General features: G+C 45.4%; 1 protein-coding gene across 1 annotated transcript in view; it reads left to right on the plus strand.

Annotated features, from left to right (window-relative positions):
- The window catches only part of sbno2b (strawberry notch homolog 2b), a 27592-nt gene extending 18402 nt beyond the window's left edge, over positions 1-9190 (plus strand). The window contains exons 21-29 of the mRNA XM_030783843.1: positions 197-305; positions 447-518; positions 737-880; positions 1379-1473; positions 3380-3472; positions 5003-5134; positions 6848-6924; positions 7244-7434; positions 8210-9190. Of these exons, the coding sequence (XP_030639703.1) occupies positions 197-305; positions 447-518; positions 737-880; positions 1379-1473; positions 3380-3472; positions 5003-5134; positions 6848-6924; positions 7244-7434; positions 8210-9048 (1752 nt within the window). The 3' untranslated portion in view covers positions 9049-9190. The remainder of the gene's footprint in view (positions 1-196; positions 306-446; positions 519-736; positions 881-1378; positions 1474-3379; positions 3473-5002; positions 5135-6847; positions 6925-7243; positions 7435-8209) is intronic.
- Positions 9191-12756: the final 3566 nt, after the last annotated feature.

A 12756-nucleotide genomic window follows, 5' to 3' on the forward strand; every position in this document is an offset into this window, starting at 1 on the left:
CTGAGTGGTCTGTGTTTATGTGTGTGTGTGTGTGTGTGTGTTTGACCTGTTTGCTGTGTCTGTGTTCAGTATGGGACTATATGTGGGGTGGTGTTTTGACTGAGTGGTCTGTGTTTTGTGTGTGTGTTTTGTGTGTGTGTGTGTGTGTGTGTGTGTGTGAGTGTGTGTTTGACCTGTTTGCTGTGTCTGTGTTCAGTATGGGACTAAAGCCTTGGACAAAATCACCAAAGCCATCCACGGACAGATGGAGAGCAAGGTTCCTGCTCCTAAAGACTACCCAGGGGGAGACGCCATGTTCTTCAGAGGTGTGTGTGTGTGCGTGTGTGCGTGTGTGTATGCGTGTGTGTGTGTGTGTGTGCAGAAGATCAATAGAGTTCCTGATATTCATTTGTTGGTTCATGTTCTATATCGTAATGTCTTTCTCTGTCTCTCTGTCTGGGTTTCAGACATGAAGCAGGGCATGATTGATGTGGGAATCATCAGTAAGGAGCCTCGTCTCGGAATCAACACTGAAAAAGGTGAGTTTCTCTCTCTCGCTCTCTCTCTCTCTCTCTCTCTCTCTATATATATATATTCTCTCTCTCGCTATATATATAAATATTATATATCTCCCTTATTTCGTGCACTTTTAACACATTTTTTGTTTTTTTTGTTTAAAAATCTATTTCTGATAAGCCCTGTGTCCAGTGAACAGACATATTCACACACTCTCTCGCTCTCTCTTTCTGCTTTACAGACTGCAGTATCACTAAGTTTCTGAACAGGATTCTGGGCCTGGAGGTGCATAAGCAGAACTCGCTGTTCCAGTATTTCACTGACAACTTCGACTACCTAATAGAGAAGGACAAAAAGGAGGGCAAATACGACATGGGCATTCTGGGTAAGAGAATGGGCATTCTGGGTAAGAGAATGGGCATTGTGGGTAAGAGAATGGGCATTCTGGGTAAGAGAATGGGCATTGTGGGTAAGAGAATGGGCATTCTGGTCCAGCATAGGTGTTTTTCATAATCTCACCAGGTAATGACGTTTAATGAAGTTTAATGACGTTTAATGAAGTTTAATGACGTTTAATGACGTTTAATGAAGTTTAATGAAGTTTAATGAAGTAGAGTAAGGTTCAAGCTTGAGCAGACGCGTAATGCTCTTTCTCTGTGTTTGACAATGAACCCTCTCATTAATCTCTACACTGCCTCATTTCCAAGGTTAGTTTTGAAACTAGATGGACTAGAACATTCCGTAACACATATCAGACGGAGATATCACTCAGTCTTCAGAAGATATGTGTGTTTGACCCGGGGCTGTTCTTCCACTTTATTTGACTTGTGTGTGTGTGTGTGTGTGTGTGCGTGTGTGTGTGTGTGTGTGTGTGTGTCTGTAGATTTGGCCCCAGGTAACGATGAGATCTACGAGGAGACTCAGGAGAAGTTTCTGACTGTGGGGAACCCTCAGGATGGACAGGTCGTCCTCTATAAGGTAAAGCCTCACCTCCGTAAAAAAAACCCCTCCCCACCGCCACATCTGACCGGCCCGTGTGACTGGCCCGTGTGACCAGGCCGTGTGACCGGGCCGTGTGACCGGCCCGTGTGACCAGGCCCTGTGACAGGAGAGTGTGGTGTGAGTTGTGTGTAGAGGCTGGATTAGAAGGTGTTCTTTTGATAGTTTTTGTTTGAGTTACCGCTGAAAAAGACTGTACGTTGCATTCTGCTGGTCTGCGCTGTCATGCCGCTGTCTGTCTGAGCGTCATGAACGGGACGATCACGTCTCCAGGTAAAGCTGTGCGTTGTCTGTCGGGAGTTTGATGTCACTTAAGACACGAGCAAACGGCATTAAACAAACGGGCCCCTGGAATAATTAAAAAAAAAAAGTTTGGGATTTTTAATCAGCGGTGGAACAAGCCAGTCATCCATCTAAACGTCACCTGAATCTCCTGCTCAAACAGATCACCTGTTCCACAGGAAGTTCTTCCTCGTTAACACGCATTCTCATTTTACCATATCCTGTTTATCATGAAATCGAACTGTTACTTCCGTTAGCCTGTGTTTACTGATGTTTTCTGATGTTTACATTTTGTGAGTGTGTTCAGCACACATCCGTCCAAGTGAAAATAACTGTCTGTCTGAAAGACCAGTCGTAAATGATGTCCTCATTGTCCCGCCTCCTGCGTCCAGAACCAATGAGAACAGCAGGAGCGAGCTGACACGTTACTCAGCGAATCTTTGTCAGAGTTGTAATGGAGTGTGGGCTATATTAGGCTCATATGACAAGCCCGACCGTTGACTTCCTCTTTCAAAGTGCTGTGGAAACTGTCTGTGAACGGGTTTCCTCTCAGATGAGGCCATTTGCATGTCACCACCCTGACTGTTTTCACCCGGGACCCAACCAACCCGCGTGAGGCCCCGCCCCGCTGGTCTCGGGTCCCTGTGGCGCTGGTTTCGGATGGTCTGCGGGTTCTTAGCTGTGACTGGGTTTCAGGGCTGTGTTTGTGTGCGGACAGGCCGATCAGCTCTGACTCACAGGGAGTTTTAACTCTGAGAACATGTCATTATACTCGACCTCTGTCTGCCAAAGACGGCCCGACCTGAGTCTGAGGGCCTGGAACACGTGGACCGGTCTATCCACTGCGGACCGGTCTCACATCCACGCTGACCTGTCTGCAGGCAGTGCGGTCTAGACCAGGGCTCGCACTGGCCTGTCTCTCTGCAGTCTGGTTTAGGCCCGCAGACGGGTCGATGAGTCAGGGTGTGGTGCGCGTCAGGGATGAGAAGGACGGTGAAGAGGGAGTTTATTTTTATTTGACCGCTGAACTAATGAACAGTGAGGGAAAGAGCTGAAGTGAGTGGAGACAGAGGGCGGTGTGTGTTCCCAGAGGAAAGTGGTCAGTTATAACCATTATGTGGTGTGTGTGTGTGTGTGTGTGTGTGTGTGAGAGAGAGAGAGAATGAATCATGTGTGCCACTATTTAAATAATGCCCGTCATCACACACACACACACACACACACACATCGTAAATCAGTCGGGCTTGTGTGCCGCGTGCTTTATGACAGAAACTCTCCGTTGTGTTTACGAGGACCTGACAGATGACACGTTTTCACTCCGGTGTCTCAGCAGCACACACAATAAAAACGAATGAGAGGGCAGTTCTGTGGAGATGCGACAGAACCGGCGTGTTTGCGTCGGTGCTGGAATGCTGTCTACTGGGTTCTCTTAAATAGAAACCGGTGTCTGTGCGGGAATCTGTGTGTGTGTGTGTGTGTGTTTATTTATTACACAGTGACATTTTTTGCACAGTCATTGGAGCATACTGCCTCTGAATTCAACCTTCTCTGTTCTTCTGTTCTGTCTGTCTGTCTCTCTGTGCTGTCTGTCTCTCTGTGACAGATCTCTGTGGACAGAGGTATGCCATGGGAGGAGGCATGTAAGAAATCGGAGTCGCTGACCCAGTCAGATGAAGGTTTTTATCTCTCTAATAAGGTGAGATTCAGTCCCCTCTCTCTGTCTGTATTTACATTTCATCAGTTTTCCCTCCCGAAAGCTCACAGTGTAAAACAACAGATCACTAAAACATCACCCCATTCTTAGAATGGAGAGAGGACCAGCCAGGTCAAAGGGTAAAACATCACCCCATTCTTAGAATGGAGAGAGGACCAGCCAGGTCAAAGGGGAAAATCAGCCAGGCATGAGAGAGATTTATGTTCAAGAACTGTTAAAAGGCACTGAGTCAGTCAGTGAGGAGAACCCATTGACTACCTGTGTGTGTGTTAGTGGACAGGTTACTGCCTGTGTGTGTTAGTGGACAGGTTACTGCCTGTGTGTGTTAGTGAACAGGGATACTGCCTGTGTGTGTTAGTGAACAGGGTTCCTGCCTGTGTGTGTTAGTGGACAGGTTACTGCCTGTGTGTGTTAGTGGACAGGTTACTGCCTGTGTGTGTTAGTTAACAGGGTTCCTGCCCGTGTGTGTTAGTGAACATGGTTACTGCCCGTGTGTGTTAGTGAACAGGGTTCCTGCCCGTGTGTGTTAGTGAACAGGGTTACTGCCTGTGTGTGTTAGTGAACAGGGTTAGTGCCTGTGTGTGTTAGTGAACAGGTTACTGCCTGTGTGTGTTAGTGAACAGGGTTCCTGCCTGTGTGTGTTAGTGAACAGGGTTACTGCCCGTGTGTGTTAGTGAACAGGGTTACTGCCTGTGTGTGTTAGTGAACAGGGTTCCTGCCTGTGTGTGTTAGTGAACAGGTTACTGCCTGTGTGTGTTAGTGAACAGGGATACAGCCTGTGTGTGTTAGTGAACAGGGATACTGCCCGTGTGTGTTAGTGAACAGGGTTACTGCCCGTGTGTGTTAGTGAACAGGGATACTGCCTCTGTGTGTTAGTGAACAGGGTTAGTGCCTGTGTGTGTTAGTGAACAGGGTTCCTGCCTGTGTGTGTTAGTGAACAGGGTTACTGCCTGTGTGTGTTAGTGAACAGGTTACTGCCTGTGTGTGTTAGTGAACAGGGTTCCTGCCTGTGTGTGTTAATGAACAGGGTTACTGCCCGTGTGTGTTAGTGAACAGGGTTACTGCCTGTGTGTGTTAGTGAACAGGGTTACTAGGGCATAGTTAAACTCAGCTTTACATTTAGATGGCAGACTCTGTGCTGATGAGTAACACATGTAAAGCTAAAGTAACCCCCAGGACAGGAGATGTCGCACACAGATAAGTCTCAGTCTGTCTGGAGAAGGAGTTTAACTATGTCATCACATCTGAAATGTCACTCAGCACCGAGGCAGTGTAGGTACACTGATCATTAAGTGAAGATAAGTGTGAAAATGAAAAACATAAACTTTTATTTCTCTCAGTATAATCTAATCCAGCGGTTTCGTTCTAGACCCAGTAAAACATGATCACTGTCCTCTCTTGTTTTATAACAGCGAGATGTGTGATGATGTTAAGAGAGTGTGTGTGTGTGTGTGTGTGAACTGTGTTTGATGATGTGTGTTTGTTTTGGTTTTTTGTTTTTGGTCTGCGTAGTTAAGGGGGAGTCGCCCGTGTGTGTTACTGGCTGAACAGGGACGCGGGCACAGTTACAACCTTTATAAACCCAACATCGGCAAACAGGCGCAGCCGGAGAGTTTGGACAGTCTGAAACTTAAATACCGCAAGGTTAGTCCTCACACCCGTATACATGCCCGCACGCACACGCACACACATATACACACATATACATACACATACACATACACATGCATATATATACATACACACATATACATGCCCGCACACACACGCGCACACATATACACACATATACATGCCCGCACGCACGCGCACGCACATATACACACATATGCACACGCACACACACACATACACGTACACATGCATATAAATACATACACACATATACATGCCCGCACACACACGCATACACACACACACATATACACATGCATATATATACATACACACATATACATGCCCACACACACACACACACACACACACACACACATATACACATGCATATATATACATACACACATATACATGCCCGCACACAAACACATATACACATGCATATATATACATATACACATATACATGCCCGCACACACACGCATACACACACACACATATACACATGCATATATATACATACACACATATACATGCCCGCACACACACACACACACACACACATATACACATGCATATATATACATACACACATATACATGCCCGCACACTAACACATATACACATGCATATATATACATACACACATATACATGCCCGCGCACACACGCACACGCACACACACATATACATACACATATATACATGCCCGCGCACACACACACACACACACATATACACATGCATATATATACATACACACATATACATGCCCGCACACACACACACACGTATACACACAAACAGACCCATATACACACACATACATATACATACTCATACACACACACACACATACAGAATGCACTTTCCCAACCATCGGATATAAAAGCGTTGCTGTCAGTATGTTAGTCTGTTAGTATGGTATGTTAGTATGGTATGTTAGTATGGTGCAGTGAAGAGGAAACTCCCACTGTGGATAGATAGGTAAGTACAGGGCAGGGCAGCCATGACGAACACACACACATGGCCGCACACACACACACACACACACACACACACAGGGCAGGGCGGCTATGGCACAGGTCTTTACAGCTGTTCTTTGTGTGTGTCAGAGAGGAGGAGACATTTACTAGCTCAGAGACACACTTCAACACACCTGTATTTGCCCCAAGGATTACTCAGTGTTCACACCAAACAGATATGGCGCTCTCTACTGTCACCTAGTGGATGTTAGTGGTAATGGGAGAATGCAGAGCAGTGAAGTTGAAGGCATAGCTTAAAGAGCAGAGACATACTGACACTTTAGTTATATTAAAGATGTTCAACATGCGATGTGTCTTTTATTTTACTTCTGTGGTAATATTTGAACATCGTTCCAGTCGGGAACATATCGTAATATCGTATCGGTCAGGACTGTGGAGTCTCTCGCCATCTTCCGCAGGAAACCGAAAACCCACCTTCTCAGAACCCACCTGTCCCCCACTGCTTAACCTCTCTCCCTGTGTTGTGGTATTAAAAAAAAATATGTATATACACATGTATTAACCCTGTCCCTGTGTCGCAGGCCTTGGTTATTGTACAGGAGCATGAAACTGAAATGAATAAATTTGCATTCTTATCGCAATCTTTCACTTATGGGGTCATTTAACCTGACTGATGCACTCACTGTAAGTTGCTTTGGATAAGAGCGTCTGCTAAATGCCAAATTGTAAACTGTAAATCGTTCCTAAATGCCAGGTGACCCCAGAGGAAGCCAGAGACTGCTGGGAAAACCAGTTTACCTTCTCTCTCAGGAAGTGTAGTCATGCCAACTGGTGAGTTGGGAAAAACCCTCCCCTGTAAAATATGAAGGCTTTTTACTGAGCAGTTTATTTGTGTAAACTGTGTCCTAAGAATGTATTTCTCTAAAACTAGCCGCTGGTCTTTAGACAGAGGACAGTGGACAGAAACCTACATAAACCCACTGCTTTATCTAAACACAGAAGGATCATTAGTATTAATGTAACCATTATAAGATTATTCCTTAGTTTTAATCCTTTAATGGGTGTGTGTGCGTGTGTGTGTCTGTGTGTGTGTGTGTGTGTGTGTGTGTGTGCGTGCGCGTGTGTGTGGTTACGGTGCCTGTAACCGTAGGAACGGGCGGTGTAAGAAGGTGGAGGAGGGACAGGACTGCACCCAGGGCATGCGACTGCGTCAGTACCACATGCTCTGTGGGGCTTTGCTGCACGTTTGGAAACGCGTGGCTGAAGTCGTGTACGACAGCACAGGCTCCAGCATCCTGCAGATCGTCCGCCTCAAAACCAAAGACCACAACAAACAAGTGGGTGAGTAAATAAAACAACACAGCCTCACTGGACGCACTCATACAACTCATGTCTCTGCTCATACAACTCATGTCTCTGCTCTCTGTGTGTGTGAATGAATGAAATGGACGGATGGATGGATGGATGGATGGATGGATGGACTGATTGGTTGGTTGGTTGAGTGATTGGTTGGTTGATTGATTGGTTGGTTGGTTGGTTGGTTGATTGGTTGATTGACTGATTGATTGATCGATCAGTTGCTTGGTTGGTTGACTGATGATTGATTGATTGATCAATCAGTTGCTTGGTTGGTTGGTTGTTTGGTTGATTGATTGATTGATTGATTGATTGATTGATTGATCGATCCGTTGCTTGGTTGGTTGGTTGGTTGGTTGACTGATTGATCAATCAGTTGCTTGGTTGGTTGGTTCGTTGAGTGATTGGTTGATTGATTGATTGATCGATCGATCAGTTGCTTGGCTGGTTGGTCGGTTGACTGATTGATTGATTGATTGATTGGTTGATTGATTGATTGGTTGATTGATTGATTGATTGACTGATTGATTGATTGATTGATCAGTTGCTTGGTTGGTTGAGATAATGCATTTGCAGATGCTATAAACAGGCAGGAGAGAAACTTGAGCCTGAGTGTCTCTCTCTTCTCCTCTCTTTGTCCCTCTAATTTTCAAACCCGCGTGTCAGACTTTCTGTTCATGCTTCAAACCCGCGTGTCAGACTTTCTGTTCATGCTTCAAACCCGCGTGTCAGACTTTGCCATGTTCTGTCTCTCACCCAGGCATAAAGATCCCAGAGAGCTGTGTAGCCCGTGTGCGAGAGGAGCTGATCCAGATAGATAAGGAGGTGAAGAGGAGGCGCAAAGAGAAGGAGCAGCAGGAGAGGGAGCAGCGTTTGGCTGAAGACCGGAAGAATTACCATCAGAACCTCTTCGCGGACCCCCTCCCCGCTTCCTTTCCCAGTCTCACCAGTCTGTCCACCCCATTCCCCCAGTTCCCCCAGTTCCCCGTGACTTTCCCGGCCCTGCCGCGGAACCCACTGGAGGAGATACTGGACCTGTCCACGGCCCGTAAGTCCCCGCCCCCCGGCTGCATGCCGGGTCCGCTCGGCCAGGACTGCGCCCCCGGGTCGCCGGAGGATTTGAGTGGCATAAACCTGGACTCTCTGCTCGGACACAGCGGACACGAGAACCAGTCAGAACTGGAATCCACTCAGCCTGCCGACATGCTGGAATTCCTCGGCATATACCTGCCTCCCTCCTCATATACGGTGCCCATGCAGACCAGCCCTGCTTCATCTTCATCATCTTCATCATCAGCAGCATCATCATCATCATCGTCGTCGTCGTCGTCGGTGGCAGCGTTACCCACTCCGTCCTACTCCACCGCCAGCCCAATCCCTAACAGCTTGTTCTCTTCCTCCTCCTCCTCTTCCTCCTCCTCCTCCTCCTCACTGTTCTCCCCGTCGTCGCTTCGTTCGGGAGACCAGCTCGCTCTCCCGCTGTCCGACGGAAACCACGCCACGGACGCACACATCAACGCGCGCAAGGTTCTGCACAGTATGTTCCAGAACGGTTCCGCCGAGGCGCGACAGTCGGTCATACAGTTCCACCAAGAGTGAGAGAGAGACAGACACTACCCTGCCACGCCCCCAGGGCTGTGGCTCCTCCCCCCTGCAGCGCTTACATCACATACCTCAGGGCTTCTAGTCACATCACTGCCTTCCATGCATTGCACTGCACTCCACCTGTTCTCTGTGTGTGCGTGTGTGTGCGTGTGTGTGTGTGTGTGTGTGTGTGTGTGTGAGAGAGAGAGTGTCCACTGACACACACACACACCAGGTTCAGAAATGCTTTGTGCCGATTTCCTACTTGAAGGAGGCATTGCGTCATTATGCCTGCAGTTTTAATATTTAATCCTATTCCATTGTATGCACACCAAGGGAAAACTCATTTATACAGGGGTGTATTTGATTTCTAGCCTGTTAGGAGTATTATTTTTGGGAGACTCCGTGGGCGTCCTGCTCACAAGTTTCATTAGTATGTTTTCATACATCAACTTTCTGCTCTTCCCCAAATAACACACACACACACACATCTGCCATGTATCTTCCCCGAGTAACACACACACACACAGGCACACGTTTCCTGGACCAGAGACTGTCTGGGACAGCTGCCCGTTGCTGGTCTGAGTGCCTTCACAACATACTATAGAATGTATTCTTACACAAAACCACGCAGACGTCTGTATAGAGATAAACAGGTAACGGCTCACCAGCCCAGACCCAGTGATAACAGTCAGGGAGCAGTGGGTGGCAGGGCTGAGAGGTGTGGCCAACAGACTGTACCATCAGAGAGGAAGGAGGGGGGGAAACCGGACCAATACCACCGACTGGAAGAAGAACTGGTGAGGCAGTGGAAGGTGGAAACCAAGGAAGAGTTGCTCCAACAGATCTAAGGTTGTCGACACGGAGGAGAGCAGTTCTAAGAACAGCCAAAGTCCTGACCTGCGCCCTCTGACCTGCGCCCTCTGACCTGCACTGAGAGGCATGAGTCTGGGCGTGACACCACCCACAGGAAAAAAAATGAGACAGGAAATATTTTTATTATTTATACATACACACACACACACACATATATATATATATGTTTGTATGCAGAGTAATTGTAATTCTAATGGTATTTATTGCGGCTATTTATCTCTTTCTTAAGAAATCTGTGGGTTGAATCTGTGTGACCTATTGATAGTTTGCACCCAAGCAGAGAGGTCTTGGGGTCCCCGTGGTTAGCACTGAGAGTTAGCATCGCCATGGCTACCAATGTGATTAATGGTTGTCGTGGTAGTCCTGATGAGTAATGACATTGTTGTTATTAGTGAGGGTCGCCACGGTAGCCATTGTGAGTAAGGGTGCCGTGGTGACTGGCAGTACTAATTCATCAAGTGGGTTATTCGAAATCTGATGCTGTGTTTGTTTATGTTTGTTTGTATGTTATTGTTTGTCTGCTTTAGCTTAGGCCATTTAATAATTAATGTGATAATATGTATTTAATACTCTCAGGAAATCCCTAAAAAAAAAAAAAAAAAAGATTTTCCCTGACCTTATGAATGCAGTGATTTATGCCGTCAGAAAACCCGTTTATATTTTCATATACTGCCACTGGCTCTCAGGAGTCACCAGTCTACAGCAATAACATCTGATTTCTGTGTGTTTGCATTTCATGTTCAATAGAGGGAGCTTCAGCCTGACCAAAGTCTGGCTAACCCTATCTACCCTGTCTTCGCAAAAACGAATTAAGACTAATTGAAGGGGTTTGTGTGTTTATTTCTTTGTTTTGTTTTTATTGTTGTTTTTAAGTGACAAGAAACATTGACATGGTTACAAAAGATTGTTTTAGTTTTTATTTAGCTTTGAAATACTAACGTTCCAGAATCAGCCAAAAACAGAAACCCAAATTAACCAGATAACCAAACAGTGTAAAGTGATATGTTCTCAGACGTACCCCTGACCCGCCCTGAGCTGCTCTACGGGCTTTACGCTGTTCATGTTTCACAAACATGTTTACTCGTATTATTCAACGTAAGTATTAAATGAAACACAGCAGTCTGTTCACATGCGGCGAAACTAAAACAGACTTTAAAACTTCATGATCAGAACCGCCAGGCCTTGCCCCTCCGACTCAGCAGGAGTTCTGCTTGTTCTGGATTGGTTCATGACACGTGACCATATTTGCGGTAAAATGGACGTGACTAATTCAGACACTCAAACCCAAATGAGTGAACGAGCGCATTATCCCAGTACAGTCTGTACTCTGTCCTAACTTTGCGTCAACCTATATGTGGCTGTCGTCTTTAGCTCATGTGGTTTCTGGCTTTATTTTACAAAAGAAAAAAGAAAATAAAAAAAAGAAGAAGAAGAATTCCTGTCGGAGTTTTGAAACGCTGATTGTTTGCTATTTTTGTGTGGTATTTTCACAAAGATCAGATGTTGTTTCTTTTGGGAAACATTAACTCTTTTTTAAACTTTGTATTTTCTTGGCATTTTTAAGTGTTGCTGCTTGCTCTGGGTCCTGCTGCCAAAGTTTGATGCAAATTTGCACTTTTTAAATTTTATTTTCAATACGCCTGCCTCCTTCAGCTTTAACTTAATCGGAAAAGGTGGTTTGGATTCTGCGCTTTCATGCCTATTTCCTCTGTCAAAAGCACATTCTATTTTATGTTCCATATTAGATACCCTCAGTCCGACCCATTGCTGTTTCGTTATGGGAAATTACTTTTTTTTTTTTTTTTTTTTTTTGCACATGCGCATTCCAATAGCTCTGCTAATTATCCTTCGCAGTCCTTCGGTTGGACAGCGGAAGTGTGTGTGTTTCTGTTTGTTTTTACAGAAGCTTACGTGATTTTTTTTGTTTGTTTGTTTGTTTGTCTGCTTGTTTGTTTATCTCTGTCGAAAACCTGACAAAGACGTGGCCTTAAATTGCGGCGATGAATATATCACTAATTCCATCTGTGACTTGTTTGATTCGTTAGTTCGACTCTCTGGTTTGTGATTTGCACTAAGAATGGCTCGGCTGGTGTATTTGCGCTCGGCAGCGGAAAGCTCGCGCCATGTGTTCGCAGCCACGCGATGAGCTCCATTTGTACTGTACCTTCGTCTCTTCTCATCGCTGAGCTGAGCTTCAGGCGCGCTGCTGCCGCATGGGACTTCAGTACGATTTATTATTGCTAACGACAAAAAGTGACAAGTCATGCTACTGATTGTATGTATTTTGATTTTTTTTTTTTTTTTTTTTTTAAGAAGAAGAAGAAAAAAAAAAGGCATTTTTTTCTGTTAAAAACGTGGCCTGCACTTTTGTGACATTGGGTTGTTTCCTATATATTTATAATTTAGATCAAAGTGTATATATTGTGTATGTATGTATAAAAACAACATCGAAAACAAACCAAAAGACAGAAAGAGGTGCCTTGAATCTGAATCTGTAAAGAAAATGTTTTCTACAATAAACGTAAGCTCTGGGAAGAAGACAGCTGTGCACTCTGAACTTTGCTAACAAACACACAAATAAAGAGAGAAGAGGTTGCAGACATCGTCTCCGGTCAGTTGATGGTACCATAAGATACAAACAGAGAATCACACACACAGACATTCTCTTATGGAGTGTTCTACTCCCAGGCTTGTCTGCTCAGAGTCTGACCTCACCAGGGTAATACCATAAGGTCCCCTTTGTGAAGGGGGAAGTTTACATGCTTTTTCATGAACTCAGTGTGAGACAAGTTAGGTGGAATTATTCAGGAAGTTCAGAGTCCAAAAACGTAGCTTAACTCCATTTGT

Source organism: Chanos chanos, chromosome 9 (genome assembly GCF_902362185.1).
Source record: "Chanos chanos chromosome 9, fChaCha1.1, whole genome shotgun sequence".
Classification (NCBI taxonomy): domain Eukaryota; kingdom Metazoa; phylum Chordata; class Actinopteri; order Gonorynchiformes; family Chanidae; genus Chanos; species Chanos chanos.